At 39.4% G+C, this 17,188-nt stretch overlaps 1 protein-coding gene across 2 annotated transcripts in view; it reads left to right on the top strand.

Moving 5' to 3' along the window:
- Nucleotides 1-16,139, top strand: part of RANBP3L (RAN binding protein 3 like) — a 40,455-nt gene extending 24,316 nt beyond the window's left edge. The window contains exons 7-14 of one of the 2 annotated variants that reach the window (XR_013995960.1): nucleotides 877-977; nucleotides 1,775-1,859; nucleotides 4,789-4,891; nucleotides 5,251-5,381; nucleotides 7,206-7,698; nucleotides 9,289-9,431; nucleotides 13,456-13,645; nucleotides 15,603-16,139. Coding sequence is in view for 1 of the 2 variants with exons in the window: in XM_081090552.1 (XP_080946678.1) it covers nucleotides 877-977; nucleotides 1,775-1,859; nucleotides 4,789-4,891; nucleotides 5,251-5,381; nucleotides 7,206-7,326; nucleotides 9,289-9,431; nucleotides 13,456-13,645; nucleotides 15,603-15,646 (918 nt within the window). In the remaining variant the exon portion in view is untranslated. The remainder of the gene's footprint in view (nucleotides 1-876; nucleotides 978-1,774; nucleotides 1,860-4,788; nucleotides 4,892-5,250; nucleotides 5,382-7,205; nucleotides 7,699-9,288; nucleotides 9,432-13,455; nucleotides 13,646-15,602) is intronic. The other variant, XM_081090552.1, reaches the window with a different exon arrangement.
- Nucleotides 16,140-17,188: the final 1,049 nt, after the last annotated feature.

Below are 17,188 nucleotides of genomic sequence, written 5' to 3'. Positions count from 1 at the left end.
TGATTTCCGAGAGGAAGGGAGAGATAGAAACATCAATGATGAGAGAGAATCATTGATCGGCTACGAACTACACGCCTCACACTGGGAATTGAGCCTGCAATTTGGGCATGTGCCCCGGCCAGAATTAGAACCATGACCTCCTGGTTCATAAGTCAAAGCTCAACTATTGAGCCATGCTGGCCATGCCCACCTGCCTTTAAAGACATGAACTCCCTACTACATCTCTGGTAGGGGAAGGAAGGTGTCCACAAAACATTGGAGACACTAGATCTGATCTTTCTAGGGTTCCTTCCAGTTCTAAAAGTGCCCACTCCTTCATTTATACATGAACACTTACGTACATATGTACATTTCTGTTGATTAAGTTACCAGTCCAATGTTCCTAGGTGAAGAGATGGAGTTTCTTCCCACACTGATTGGATGGTGGTGATGGTGAAGCTCTTAGTTGCTTCCAGGGATAAAATAAACCTGAAAGATAGATTTACTAACCTAGAAATGAGAATTAACTCCATTTAGCTAAAAAAGGAACAAAAGGAGTGGGATTTCTGAAATATTAGGACCAAGTGCATAGTCTCTGGTGTCAGACAGACCCAAGTTCAAACATCAGCCCCACTCCTGGTTGTCCAGGCCTAGCCAAGTTATTTGAACGCGTTAGGTTAGTTCACACATCTGGGAAATGCGGATAATAAATAATAGGTGTACAAAGTGTATGGAGTTGTTGTGAACAGAAAATGAGATAATGTACATATAATGCTCAGGGCAGGACTTGAATACAGCAAATTTTCAATACATTTAACTATAACTATTATTTCCTTATCTGATGCCACCATAGGAAGCAATTTAAATGAACTTTTTGATGGATCTCTTTTCGTTCAGATTTCTGAGAAGAACTCTTTGCGAAGTGAACATTTGCCAAGTGCTGGAGTTTCAATCCAGCTGTCTACCAACCAGATTCCTTTGGGTGCTGCATCAGTAGGGTGAGTGCTGTTCCTTCATTGTTGCTTTCTTTTATCGTTATAACCATTTACGGAAAGTAATTTTCTGACATCATAGAGATAAATTGTCAATATTTCTGTTTGAAAGAAGATTTTATGAAGAACACAGTTTAAAATGATTTTCAAAATGTCTCTAATATTGTAATGTCATTAATATTGGAATATTACTAGGCCATAAAAAAGAATGAAATCTTACCATTTGTGAAGCATGGATGAACCTAAAGGGTATTATGCTAAATGAAATAAGTCAGTCAGAAAAAGACAAATACCATATGATCTCACCTATGTGTGGAATCTAAAGAACAATATAAATGAATAAACAAAACAGAAACAGATTCATAGTTACAGAGAACAAACCGATGGCTGCCAGAGGGGAGGGGAGTTGGGGGATGGGTGAAAACAGTGAAGGGATTGAGAAGTACAGATTGGTAGTTACAAATCAGTCATGGGCATGTAAAGCACAGCACAGGGAATACAGTCAATAATATTGTAATAACTACGTATGGTGCCAGGTGGGTGCTGGAGACATCAGGAGGAATACTTTGTAAAGTATATTATTGTCTAATTACTATGCTGTATACCTGAAACTAGTACAAAATAATATTAAATGTAAACTATAATTGAAAAAAAAATTTGAGTTAAAAAATGTAAAAAATAAGTCAATCGTTGATGAAAGGAGGAAAAAGCAATAGTTATAGCAAAAAGAAGCTTTAAACACACCCCCCCCCACACACACACACACATAAATAAAATAGCAAATGCTTCTTTCTTTTTTTTAGATGTCAACCAAATGAAGATAAGTATTCTTTTAAAAGCTGCAGTTCTGACTTCGTTTTTGGAGAAAACATGGTAGAAAGAGTTTTGGTAAGATTTTGGCAAATGTTTCTCTTATTATGTAGAGAGCTGTCACTTCAAATTCCTGAAGACAAATTAATTAAAACAATGTTACATCGGAGCACACTCTTTAACTCCTGGGTTCAAAGGCTCGTTTTCTTTCTTTAACTGGGAAGAGTCCCCTGGGAAGCTCGTTTTCATTGTTGGAATAATAGACAAGAACCCACAGAAGAAGAAAATTGTATAATTATAACAGTATTACTGATGAGAAATATTAAATAGTTCTTGACTTGCGTTAACCCAAAGGTATCCAAGGAAATCCCAGAATTAGCTGCAATAGTTAGATAAGCTCAACTGGTAATGACATCTTAATATCGTTTTTCAATAGCATTTTTGGTAATAAGATGATTTTAAAATTGTTTGCCAATTTTTTCTCATTAACCACAACCTTTCCCTTCAAGGTCTTACTTTGAAAAGTGTTACTGTAACTTACTTGCGTCTAGCTTTAAGGGGAAAATCACTTGCCTGGGGGAATATACTTGCCAAGTTGAGACCCAGAACTATCATTACTGCCCTCTTCATTCACTATTGAGAATCCTGCGTGAGGCAGTTGTTGCTCTGCCCTCCTTAGGGGATGTCTCTAAGACAGCATCATCAGGAGGGAGGTGGGGAGGGGGGGGACTTATACAGCAACGTGAACGCTATGGAGCAGGTGTGCCTGTGCTGTAATCTAGTCCATCACATCTTCATGCTCTTCCCAGCTTTGACCCGGACCAGAATCTTGGCTAAGATAGGCCTCGGTGGCTAGCTTGCCTTGTAGGCTGCTCATTACAGGGAGGACCCAAGGATGCTGTAGAGATTTAAAAACCCATGAACAGGCTTAGATTAATAGAAGGACCAACTCATGAGGCCAGTTTATTCCAAGATTTTTAGGGCTTCCACCAATCAGTCACTTTTCGATCTCGTTTATTCCATACCTGCCTCAGGCCAAACCCCAACCCCGAGAGCAGTTGGCATAGCTTTCTAGTTTAGAGGTGTTCTTTGGTCCCTCCCAAAACGAAGGTCAACACCTGCAATCCCAGAGCTGGTGACGCACAACTTTGCATCTGAACCAGAATGGACCAACTTCCAGAATGAAATTCCAGGCAATATATTTAGGGATATTTACTCCATAACATTTAATCCTAAATTGGACACCAGATTAGCTTCTGTGAGATGTCACCAACAAAAATAAGGTATTTTATTAGCATTCAACTCAATGTAACAAAGGTATTGTGTTCTTATGATACATAAAGCATTGGTGTCGGTCTTCAGTTTGCCTGCCTACTAGCTATCTGGTGAGCCTTCACAGTATTTTTGTGCCTGGGCATCTCCCTAAACCAACTGTTTCAGAATCTTTTGGTTAAGGCCAGGTGTCAGGCAATTCTAATATACAGCCAGGCTTGAAAACTGCATGAAACAGAGAGATACCTGTACAAAGGACCTAATCAGGATTGTCGATGTACTTGGAGGAGGCACTTGTGTGCTTTCCTATTGGGCACTTCCCATTTGGTTTACAAAAGAATCTGCGCTTCCTCTCTCTTTAAATTGATAACATCCTACAGATAGGAGCAATGGTGAAAACTTGTATTTGTCTTCAGTTAATCCTGTAATCCCGTGGCCTAGTGACTTGGGGGCCCGGATATCCTTCGGACTGGTTAGCTGACCATGTGCTCTTTGAGTTAGCCATTAAGCTTTCTGTGCCTTAAGGTTTTTTTTTGTTTGTTTTTGTCCCTTCGAAATAAATATACTCGTGTCTACCGATTTTAACAGACTATTCTTGATGTCCAGTTAAATATTGTGAGCAAACCTTGAACAGTTTATAAAGGAAATGATATAAACCTGAGAATCATTCCAGTTTTCCCTGTTCTGCAGGGGGCTATACAGGGTCATAAATGGTAGGGAACTACTCAGTCCTTTTCACACAGGCCTTGATTATAACACATGTACAAAGACCCATTGTTGGCAAAAGCTGATGGGAGGAAAATTAAGATTGTTTCTATGGCCCTGGCCGGCTTAGCTCAGTGGATAGAGTGTCAGCCTGCAGACTGAAGGGTCTCAGGTTTGATTCCGGCCGAGGGCACATGCCTGGGTTGTGGGCTCGATCCCCAGTGGGGGGTGTGCAGGAGGCAGCCAATCAATGATTCTCTCTCATCATTGATGTTTCTATCTCTCTTTCCTTCTCCCTTCCTCTCTGAAATCAATAAAGAAGTATTTTTTTAAAAAAATGATTGTTTCTATGAAGATGATCTCTGAGACAGCTCAGTGGGATCTCTGGATAATTTTATTATTATTATTATTATTATTATTATTATTTTTATTTTTATTTTTTAATCCTCACCACAGGATATGTTCGTTGATTTTAGAGAGGAAGGAGTAGAGCAGGGAGGGGAGGCACATCAATGTGAGAGAGAAACATTGATCGTTTGCCTCCCATACGTGCCCCTACAGGGGATTGAACCTGCAACCTAAGTATGTGCCCTGACTAGGAAGTGAACGACTGAGCCACCCAGACAGGGCCATTATTATGATGATGTTTTAATGCTGTGGATAGAACAGCGGATTGCTGGGCATACTGAAATACCTTGAAGCAGATAATAGTTGCACCTCCTCATAGGTATCAGGTTAGTCTGGCGGTCCCATGGAACAGCTGTCACCTCCTTTGGGGCCTCTACAACTTCTCACATCGTCCCTGGAACCGGATCCCACCCAAGTAGGCTGGTGGTCACTGGGCTCTGCTTCCTGGGGACCAGGACCAAGGTCCTGCAAGGAGAGGGAGCAACTTCCTATTCAGCACAGAGGGAGCCCAAACAAAAACACAGCAGTTGGTTTTGTTTTAAACAGAAGAACAAAGATATCTTTTGGCTTACTGCAAATATAAGAGGGTAAAATTAAGTAACGCATCTTTCCCCCCACCTAGGGTATGCAAAAACTCACCCAGCCTCAACTTGAAAATGACTCCTATGCCAAGGAAAAGCCATTCAAATACACTCTAAAATTTCCTATCAACTCTCCAAGCTCAAGTAAGAATTGTTTCACTTGTAAAACATTTGGTTTGACTAGTTTATTTCCTGTTTTCCCATGTCATTTGTTTAACTTCTACAAAATACAAAAGCAATAGTCCTGTATTTTCAAATTTGTTGGTAAAGAATAAAGCATATACATATGGTTACATGATATAGACGCTTTTTAAAATTTTTGACTAAATACATGGCAAGTCATTAAAGAGATTTTCTTAACCTGAAGAACTTGGGTTTTTTGGAAACACTCATTGTTATAAAAAAGTGGAAGAGATGTACTAGCATTTAATAGGGGCAACAGAGGACGTTCACACTAGAAAAAATGGGGCCTTTTGTGTGTTTTCCCCCCTATTTTCTCTTAGGAACAGACACTATTAAAAATATATCCCTGATTGAATCAGCTGCTGCTCTCTCTTCCAAATCATCACCAAAATGCTTGCTGAAGAAAATTGATGTAATAACAGGGGAAGAAGCGGAATATAATGTGTTAAAGGTCTGTATATCATATATTGCTCTTTCTGGTAGCCCTTGCAGATATAAAGTTATCATCAACAGGGACATTTTTTTTTTTTTAAAGGCAGAAGTATACTTTTCAAGAAAGCTGAGTTGCTTAAATAAAAATGTTGGACACTTCCAAAAATTAAAGCAGTATTTTGTTGTATACTTACATTTGTGCTTGTAACTTTCAGGAAAAATGGGTTGTTGGGTTTACAGCCATTCACATTAGTCCCTTAGGAAGCAGACAGCTCAGGACACTTTCTTTCTTTTCTTTTCTTTTTTTAAATATATTTTATTGATTTTTTTACAGAGAGGAAGGGAGAGGGAGAAGGATAGAGAGTTAGAAACATCGATGAGAGAGAAACATCGATTCAGCTGCCTCTTGCACGCCCCCTACTGGGGATGTGCCCACAACCCAGGTACATGCTCCCGACCGGAATCGAACCTGGGACCCTTCAGTCCGCAGGCTGACGCTCTATCCGCTGAGCCAAACCAGCTAGGGCAGGACACTTTCTTAATATAACTTTGACCTCTGTACACTGTTCAACCTGCTTGTACAATCAGTGCCATTATCATAGGATTTAAAATTTTAACTTACATGGAAGGTTTTAAAGTGCTGATAAGATGAATTGATTTTAGTTCTAGAGAGTAAAAGAATTTTGTTTCTCTTTTGAAAGTTTGTAAGTTCTGAATGTCATATAAATCAAAACTTTCACAAGTGCGTCTACAGTATCACCATCGGTTTGAATGTGGTCTAGGTATCAGCCCAGGCATATGAAGTGTAATTACTACAACTTGATCATTTCTCAACAAGGCACGGGTTTCCCTTTGTCTGTCTACATCTGCTCTTCCTCCTTTCCTCTTCTCCTCCCTCACAATCTGCTAATACGTTTACTATATAAGTGTGTTCCAAGCATAACTTCGGATCAGATTAACCCTAGACTATGGAAGTAATTGTGACGGGTGAGACCCTTCCTTGATGCTGTATTTTCAACAAGTCATCCAGGTGACTCACAAACAGTGACATTTGAGAGCCACTGGTATTTTAAATTCCAGTAGGGCACTCTGGTGTCACATCTTAGCTCTCATGCTCTATTCTTTAAAATATTTAAAGCATACAACTATTTCCATCATTGCTTTACCTTCAAATAAATTACACAGCTCAAATAGCATGAAGTTTAATTTAAAAGTTGGTGTTTATATAGATATACTGGGTGGGGCGAAAGTAGGTTTATAGTTGTCCATATGGAAAATAATACAATAATTAATAAGTAATAATATAAGAATAAACTCTATTTCATGTATGTACTCACAACAGTAAACCTACTTTTACCACACTATGTATTGTTAAATGAAAAAGCAAGATACAGAAAGGAGTATGCTATTCTACCATTTACAGGAAAAAAGGGGGAACATATATATGTATTGTCATATATATATACATATATATACTTATATATGGGAGAATTACTATTAGCAATAGTGATTACTGATACAGGAGGTAGAAAGTACAAATGGGAAACTAGGTTTGGGGAGGGACTTCTCACTTTGTACATCTTGCTTTTTAAAAAATATTTATTGTTGAAAGTATTACATAAGTCCTCCCTTTTCTTCCATCTTCTTGATTTTTGATGTTTGAACTATTCAAAACTTGTATATTCATAAAGTTAAATAATCTTTAAGTTTAAATAATATTTTAAAACTGATGTGTAAATCATTAACAAAGGTTATTCTGGTAAAAGATCAAATAAACAAAAGTATAGAGAGGGATTTGAAGAAACTTTCTATATGTCTCACATTCTAAAATATTGCCCTTCAGGTCAACTGCAAGCTTTTTGTGTTCAACAAAACCACCCGGTCCTGGACTGAAAGGGGCCGGGGAGCGCTGAGGCTGAATGACACAGCTGGCAGTGACCGTGGGGCCTTCCAGTCAAGACTAAGTAAGGGATCCGCTGGTAACGCAGGACGCCATGTCTCAGGGGGAAATTTCCAATACAGGTGCACCGTTGTCTGGAGATGTGTCATGAAGTATGTCGAGGAATCAGACTGTTGAAAACAATGTTGTTTCCAGTGTGCCCGAGGAGCTTCCTGGTTAGAGTAGGCCCTTATGTCAGAGGACACTGGTCCCAGTTCTGGCTCCCCCACTGACTACCTGGTGACCTCAGACAAGTCAGTTGCCATTTTGAAATGGGGATAATGGCCCTGGCCAGGAAGCTCAGTTGGTAAGACTGGTCTCCCGACACATCAAGGTTGCAGGTTTGATCCTTGGTTGAGGCACAGAGAAGAAGCAGCCAGTGCACGAATAAATACTAGTAAGTGAAATAACAAATTGGTATTTCTTGTTCTCTCTCTCTCTCTCAAAATCAATAAATGAAAATGTAATAATAGTCCGTCACTTAATGATTGTGAGAATTCAGTGAGATAATAATGCATGTAAAGTACCCATGAAGGAGCCCACCACATACCTAAATAGCAACCCATTATTATTTAAAGAAATATGACACAAATTATTTAAAAAGTGAAAATAGTTTTCCTAAAAAAGAATATCTGCCCTATAATTTACAATGCCATTCAGAGCCTGGTGTGTGGGTTGGGATGAAGGGTCAGTTTCCAAGTAAATAAAGGTGTGTGGTTATTGAATCCTGCAGGCAGAGTGCTGGTTGGAACCTGGAGTCAGTCACACTGAAAGACATCCGAAAGGCACAGTGGCCCTCATTCAGAGGCCCAAACGTAAAGTGAGCCCACGCCGAGACCTGGGTGGGGGATAGGTTTGGTTGACTGGTCAGTACTAGCCAGTGAGCGAGCTGTGGAGGAGAAGACCACAAATAGAAGTCGGATCTAAGTGTATGCATGTTTGCTGAGTTTCAGATATCAAGCTCAACAAATGGGTACGGAATAGAATTCAGACTAAGAGAATAGAAACAGTGTCTTCAGTTCTGTAATTGGCAAACAGGTTTCTAAGTATTATTCCCAAGGCAGGTACTGGTTGTTTTTCTACTTTGGTTTAATTTTACTCCTTCCACCACCTGCCAAAGAGACACAAAACAACCCTTTTAAAAAAAAAAATTATACAGGACATACAAGTTCATTATAGAAGACATAAAATATGGATCAACAGAAATCACTGAAAGGTCTATCTTCCTTTGATAGCTTCTGTTTACAATACATATTCTTCTAGACTTCGTTCTCTATCTACATAAAGGTATACATATACTGAAAAAGGTGTGTTTCGTGGTGTTTATATTGCTTCGCAATTGGATTTCTTCTTGTTTACATAGTATATACCAAGATCACTTTTCTACATCAATAATTCTCTTTTCTTCAGAGAGGAAGAATATATTTCAGAGAGGAAGGAGAGGAAAAGAGAGAGAGAAACAGTAATGATGAGAGAGAATCATTGATTGGCTGCCTCCTGCATACTCTACTGGGGAGGGAGCCTGCAACCGCGCATGTGAACCAAGCTGTGACCTCCTAGTTCAGTAGGTGGACGCCAGCTGGTCTCTTCAGTCTTCTCAGTGGGTTCATAATACCTTGACTAGCTGTGCCATCATTTATTTAACTCATTCCATTTTTTAATTCCATTTCAGTTTTCTCTATTTTAAACAGTTTTTGGGTAAATTCTTAAGAACAGTAGGTCCCCAAAGGAATTCTAAAATTTTAATCATTTTTAATATAGTAAAAATATATAATTCCAGCATTTTAACCAAAAAATAAATTTAAAAAATTCTTTAACGTAATAAAGTCCAATTTGAAAACCAAGTTATAATCTAGTCAAATTTAATAGTGAAAATACAATCTGAAAAATCAGTACAAGATTTACTTTGCTTTCCAATGGGGAATTCCCCTGGAAGGGTAAGAAATCAACTCTTCTGTAGTCTGATGTATTCACCTTCCCGTTTTAGTTATGCGCAACCAAGGCAGCCTGAGGCTGATTCTCAATAGCAAACTCTGGACTCAAATGGAAATTCAAAGAGCGAACCACCGAAATTTACGAATAACAGCTACTGATTTAGAAGACTATAGCATCAAAGTGTTTTTAATTCAGGTAAGTAATAAATTTCAGTGATAGAGGATTACCCACCCTGCTATATTTATAGATCTCTGCATTTACTCATTTGTGTTGGTGTTTATTACATTTTTTCATTTTACTGTGATAACCTGTACCATTGGCAAAAAATCAGCCATTCACTTTGGTTGTTTACAGTCTAATATAAGACCTACATTTTACATGAAATTTAGAAATTAACACCTAAATCTAGAGTAATCAACTGGTACCTGTCCCAAGACATTTTTATTGATATAAGCCATCGAACCTCTACATTTTTCTTTACTATTGAAATTACCTCAACAATCTTACTAAGTTACCAAAGGGACTATTGTCAAGAAGCTAGCAAAATCCACAGCCTGATGCTCAAACTGAATGCTGAGATGGAGAAGTCTTTGAGATCATGGGAAAGGAATAAGTGAGAAATGGAAAAACACAGGGCTAGCGAGTTAGCCAGTCCAGCAGCAAATTCCAGTTCTGGACATGAGTCAGTCTCCAAGGTAACAGATGGGAGCACAGCTTCAGCTGTTTTCCTGCAGAAGGAACGCTTGACCTTAAATAGACGATATCCAGGCACAAGAGAGAGAGCGGGCAGGAGTCAGGTCAGAACAAAGGCTGGGTCTCCCCTGTGGGCTGAGGCCCGGGAGGAAACTGAGGACGCAGGCGACTCGGCAGAAGCAGCAGTACAGGTGGCGTGGCCTTCACCGACCAATGGGAAAGAAGCTGGCAAGTGGCCACTGATGAAAAACCAAAGGTTTTATTAATGAACAGTGAGGACAATGTTAGCTGTGAGTGATGAGAAGAGTAAGATGATGCCCACCCCTGCTCACCATGGAGGGAGAGGACACTCTGCCGGGCCAGGTCGCTGGCTTTGAATGGCCACGCAGCCTGCTGGAGACTGTCAGCTAGGATTGGATTCTGCTGCTCAACACTGGCCTCATGCAGTCTTTTTAAATTGTAGGATTTTTTTAGAGCTAAGCAAACAAAATGCAAATAAAAATCACTCCAAATTCCACTCCCAGAAATGGTCACTATTCATACTTTGGTCTTACCCTGTATTTTAATATATAAACATATGTACACACATATATAATACATATGTGCCCTACTGTACATACTGTATGACCTTCAGGCAAGTTATCTAGCCTCCTGCTTTTACTCACCTGATAAATGAAGAGAATAATATACTTCATAAAGTGGTTGAGAAGATTAGATAGCTAATATTTGATTCTAAAATATATACATGTAGCCTTCTTTTCACTTATCAATGAAGTGAGTGTTTTTGTGACATTAAATAGTTTATTCTTCAAAAATTATTTTAACAGGTGAAAAGAATTCTATTGTATTGTGCATCATAGTTTATTCCATTAATTCCACTTTGTTAATTACTTAGGTAAAAAAATACTTAGGTAATTTACTGTTTCATTATTATAAACTAGAGGCCTGGTGCACAAAAATTTGTGCACTCGGGGCGGGGGGGTGGGGGGCGTCCCTCAGCCTGGCCTGTGCCCTCTCGCAGTCTGGGACCCCTCGGGGGATGTCCACCTGCTGGCTTAGGCCCACTCCCTGGGGGATTGGGCCTAAGCTGGCAGTCAGACATCCCTCTGGCAGCGCAGGAGCCCTCACGGGATGTCCACTTGTCAGCGGGGAGCAGGCCTAAGCTATAGTCGGACATCCTTAGCGCTGCTGAGGAGGTGGGAGAGGCTCCCACTACCACCGCTGTACTGGCAGCCATCAGCCTGGCTTGTGGCTGAGCAGAGCTCCCTCTGTGGGAGTGCATTGACCACCAGGGGGCAGCTCCTGCATTGAGCGTCTGCCCCCTGGTGGTCAGTGTGTGTCATAGTGACCAGTCATTCCCAGTTGTTCTGCTGTTAGGGTGAATTTTCATATTACCCTTTTATTATATAGGATAGAGGCCTGGTGCATGGGTGGGGGCTGGCTGGTTTGCCCTGAAGGGTGTCCCGGATCAGGGTGGGGGTCCCGCTGGGGTGCCTGGCAAGCCTAGGTGAGGGGCTGACGGTCGTTTTCAGGCTGGCTACACCCCCTTCAGGGTGGGAGTCCTGCTGGGATGCCTGGCCAGCCTGGGTGAGGGGCTGAGGGCTGTTTTCAGGCTGGTCAAGCCCCCCAGTGGGGACCCTCACCCCATGGGGGTGTGGCCAGCCTGGGTGAGGGGCTGAGCATTGTTTTCAGGCTGCCCACAGCCCCTTCAGGGTGGGGGAGTCCCGATGGGGTGCCTGGACAGCCTGGATGAGGGGCTGATGGCTGTTTTCAGGCTGGCCACTCCCCCCAGCAACCCAAGCTCCCAGCCTCTCCTTTTTTTTTTTTTTTTTTTTTGTTCTGGGATTTATTTATCTTCTATAATTGAAAATTTGTAGCCTTGAGCAGAGCCCAGGGCTGGCCAGGGCAGGCAGGAAGCTTAGCTTCCTTCATTGTGGGGGCAACCCAAGCCTCCTACTCGCTCCAGCTCCATGGCCACCACCATCTTAGTTGGGTTAATTTGTGTACTTGCTCCTGATTGGCTGGTGGATGTGGCTTGTGGGAGTGGCTTGAGCATAGTGGAGGGACGGTTAATATGCATGTTTCTCTTTTATTATATGGGGTTCTTTAAGGAGGCTGCAGGAAACTTTCTGTGTACATATGTGTTAATTTTCTTGGGAACAAGTTTTGACTTGTCATGAAAAATTTGTCTCCGGAAAGACTGAACCGGTTTTCATTCTCACCAGCATTTTTTTATGGTACTTCCTCAGAGTTATAATTTTTTTAAGCCTTGCAAATTTTTTATTCAAAAATATATCATGTTATTTTAACTTCGGAATTTCTTAAATGAAAACATCTGAATGAATTTGTCCAAAGGAAATAGATATATTGGCTAGTGAAAAACATTACAAATTTAATGCAAGAAAGTCAAGGAAGCAGAATAGCATTTATATTTCGATTACAAATACTCTCAATATTTGTTAGTAATTAGCTTACTAAAGAAAATTACACCTTTGCACACAATATAAAAAATTAAATTAGTCAACAAGTATTTATTCAACAACTACTCTGTAATATCAAATATAATATAAGAAACAAAAATATTTTATTTCATTTATATTTAAATTTTTCCACCCACAAGTATTTAAGGCAACTTAAATACATGCATATAAAAAAAAGCAACAACTTTAAAACCCTTCTCCCAAGAGTTGGCATATAGTTGGCTCAACCCTCAGTTCTCAGTTTTAAAACGTTTGGTAACTCTCTGGAAGGTTAGCAAAGAGAAAAAATGTCCCGGATTTTCTTTGAAATTGTGAAAAGATACAAACGTACAAACTACTGCCATGTTACCTTAAAGATCACTGAGTTAGGTGACAAAAACCTGGGATTGAAGGGCCAGGCAATTTGCCAACTAGCTGTGTAAAGTCAAATAAGTCATTGCACCTTTGTGAGCCGTCCTCTCCTCACCTATTAGTGGATAAATAACCACAGTTTTATTGTAAAAAATGGGTAACAATAGAATAACAATAACTGTTATACAAATGGCATTGTTACCTTCCTTTTGATATTTGTAGCAACCATAAAAATAGCACAGAAAGGTACTGAAAACAAGTACTTCTCACGGGCAAAAAGTCCTGAAAACAAGTACTGTCTTTAGTAAGCTTGCAGGGCATGTCCACGCAAAGTGATGTAAAGGAAATGGAGTCGCCCTCCTCTCCCCCCCGCCCCCAATTCTACAGTTTTCTACAGGGTAAAATCGTGGAGGAAGGATGGTCATTACAAAGTTAAATTCAAAAAGAAATTTCCAATCACAAAATTTCATTTTCTGCATTTAAAATGCACAAATTGGGACCTCTTACAAAACTATCTGCCTTAGGATTCAGTTTGGTTCAAGATAAATGGACTTTTTACCCTTTAGTGGTTAGGGTTGTTTACATACTAGATTTATGCCATGTAGTTCCTTCCTTGTTAACAGTGAAAGATTAAAAATCCTTATAATGTGGCTATTATTATTTCTATTCTTAACCCCAGAATTTTCCCCATGCAGGCCAGTGCCAAAGACACAGAATCGCTGTATGCAGCCATACATCATCGTCTTGTTGCTCTTCGAAGCTTCGAGAAGCAGAAAGATGTCAATCAAGCTGAGAGCCAGGCAGAAGCAGCCCTCCCACAACTAAACTGCGACAGCTGTGATGAGGATGAGGATGGTTTCACCCAAGGCACTAAAAATAGATCAGGTAAAGGACTTACCTTCTGGTAGGTCAGTGGTTTGAGATAGGAACCTTAAGCACAATCCTAATGTATGAAGCCGATTTTTAAGAAGTGGAACTTACTGATTTGTTTACAGTGGTCAGCATGAGAGCCCTTGCTGTTTGGACCAGGGAGTGGGTTTAAAAATCTGTCTTCTAAATGGGCCTTCATTGGGATTTTACCCAAGTCAGCCTCATCATGATGCTGCATATCATCCTATGTAATAAAAGGCTAATATGCAAATTGTCCCCTCCATGGGGAGTTCAACCAGGAGTTTGACCAGGGGCAGGGCCCGCCAACTGCCCGCAGCCCATCCCCCTGGCCAGCCCAGCCTGATTGGCCCCAATTGGCGGGGCCGGCCGGACCCCACCTGTGCACGAATTTATACACAGGGCCTCTAGTTTACATATAAATGGTATAAAAGACCATTTTTACAATTTAAAGTATTAATGGCTGCCCTGAAACTAACCATTTATCCATATTTCTCTTCACTTGCTCTCATTCTCCTATTATTAGCCATGATAGGAGAAATTATAAATACTTGTAGTGGGGCCACCAGGTAAATCTGGCTGCAAGCATCAAAAACCCTCTTTATTCCCTTTTTAGAATCTGACTGCTTTATTTTCAAAGACTTTCTTTGCCTGGTGCAAATGAATTATTTCTTTTCTTTTCTTTTTTTAAATTGATTTCAGAGAGGCAGGGAGAGAGAGAGATAGACAGAAACATCAATGGAGAGAATCATTGACTGGCTGCCTCCTGCATGCCCCCTACTGGGGATCAAGCCCACAACCTGGGCATGTGCCCTTGACCAGCATTGAACTTGGGACCCCTCAGTCCGCAAACCAACGCTCTATCCACTGAGCCCAACCAGCTAGGGCTGAATTCTTTCTTTTATTGTGTCAGGATTCATGACTTGAGTGAGGTAGAAGTGGAACCAGTAGGAAACAGACTTTTAGGTGTTCATCCTGATGTGTGGGTGTAAAATTAAAGTTCATCATTATTTTTGGAGAAAACCATTGTCAAGGAAACAATGAGATTTGTTATATAGATGTAAGTATCTAATAAATTCAGCCAAATATTTTCAGTAATAGTTTCATTTAGCCTTGAATTCTGCTCTACAGAGGACTGAGGGATATACTTTTACAAAGATAAACAATTGTCCAACTTTTAATCATTTTAAATCTTAAAGCTACTTTAATCATACATAATTTAATAATCCATCATGTGCAGAACTCAATGAAATATCTTCCTTTGCCTAATACTAAAAATGTAATCAAGACGAATATGCAGATCAGCATCAGAAATTGCTTGTCCCAGTGATTCAGAGAACTGAGTGAATATGATTTCTCTTGTTATTATTAAACAGATGGCTTATTATTCTTTGAAATGTATAAAATGTATAAAATTTCTATCTTTTATATTATAAAGTTTATATTGTCAACAATAAAATGGGGTCTATTAGAAAATGAGTTGGTAGCCACTGAAATGTTAACTTGAAAGAAGGATTAAATTGCAAAAGTTTCATCAAGAAATAACCTGTTTATAGAAATCTGCCGTTTTTAATATGCAACTATTTTTAGATAAGATGAGAAACAATGGAAATAATGCCAATAATATGAACCCCTCCCTTCTCCTTTCCCCCTTTCACTTAGTACCTTCTCCAAGAGGTGTAGCATACAAATGCTAAACTGTTATGAAAGTGATAAAAAGTCTAATTTTTGAAACTCTGTTGCTCATGATTTCAGGAAGGGTTTAATTATTTGAAAATGTCATGTTTAACATTAAGCAACATTTCCAAATGTTACTTAAAAAAATATAAGGTTTCTATATTTCATTTCCACACCAGTAAGCATATTCATGAGTATTCCTGTTCAGTTGAATTCAATATTAAATCAAATCTGAATCTAACATTGTGTAATAAAATATTTTAAATTTATGTCACAGATCCTTCTAGATGGACCCACCGACAGTCAGTTGCCTGTTCATGAGTGCCACCTACTATAACATGACATCTACACAAAGATTGGTCACCAACTGAAAATACTAAGCCATCTTAACTAAACGAGAAGATCCTTTTCATCCCTTGAAGAGTTTTAATAGAAAAGTTCATGAAATATATTTGTTGCAATTGAAGTTTTTCTCTTATGTAGTCTGGTAATTCTGAGGTCTTACATTTTGATTATTGTGGAGAAAATGACAGAATTTAAGAAATACATGGACTTTGGAAGTTCAAAATGTGTCATTTTTGGAGAAGTTAACTTAGAATAGGATTTGATAACTAATTTGGACTATTCATCACATTGATGGATATAATAGTTAAAATGATAAATTGCTGGATTTGATAAATAGCTAAGTAAAATCTTTATTTTTTCAGTCATGCATTATGTGGCCATAAAACAAATATTTTATAATATTTCCAGTCATTTCTTTGAAAACCACTCTAACTGCATAACATTTCATTAAAACATGTTTTTCTTCTGAGACACGTGTATTTTCATTTAGCCTTTGGACTTCTTAATACTGTAAGATTATGTACTCATGTATTCCTTTAAAGAGAGTATTTGTTCTTAGACGCGTATCCACTGTACCTTGTATATTCTTGACTGACAGCCAGCCTCCAATATTTGTTGAAGGAATGTATAAAATACATTACCTATGTATCAAAACAGTAAGTATACAAAAACTGAAATAATTTAACTTGTCCTTTGCTTTATTTATGTAATTGTCATTACTATTTGAGTGGGTGTGGCTGTATAGAGACCTTTTTAAAACAAATATATCACAAATAGCCAAATGAAATTTTTCTCAAAAATTCAACAGTAATTTCAACAATCATGCAAGCGAGTTTTGATGCCCCTCTTTCAATTTTTGTTTCAGAGACACTTAATGTGTCACACAAGAAAATTAGTCTCAGTACTTAGAGCCATATTTCATTTTCCAGTCCAGTTTGATCATCCCTGGCTTAAAAATGACTTTAGATTGTGACCCCTAAACAATTCCCGTTAGCGGCATCTTAGTCTGCTCTGTCTGCCATAACAAAATACCACGCACTGGGCTGAAACAACAGAACTTCATTACTTCTCACAGTTCTGGAGGCTGGTAGGGTGGGTTCATTCTGAGGCCTCTTCTCTTGGCTTGCAGGGGGCCACCATCTCATTGTGTGCTCCCGTGATCTCCTCTTGTGGGAGCATGGCAGAGAGAGAGAGAGAGAGAGAGAGAGAGAGAGAGAGAGAGAGAGAGAGACGGCGTGAAAGCTCTCTGGGGTCTCTTCTATAATCTCATCAGACCAGGCTCCCCCACCTCATGCTCTCATCTAACCCTAATTACCTCCCAAAGCCCCATCTCCAAATACTATCATATCGGTGGGTGGGAGGGGTAAAGCTTCAACATATAAATTTCTTGAGAACATTCAGTGTATAACCAGGGAATAAGAGTTACAACTCCAAAATGACTTCTGAACATGTGTTGATATTTGAAAACTATGACATTGGAGGAGTTATTGTAATAACTGGTAAGTGTTTAGCCTAATA

The sequence above is a fragment of the Myotis nattereri genome (genome assembly GCF_964212035.1).
Source record: "Myotis nattereri genome assembly, chromosome: 4".
In the NCBI taxonomy this organism is placed as follows: Eukaryota; Metazoa; Chordata; class Mammalia; order Chiroptera; family Vespertilionidae; genus Myotis; species Myotis nattereri.
This window is presented reverse-complemented; position numbering and strand designations above follow the sequence as displayed.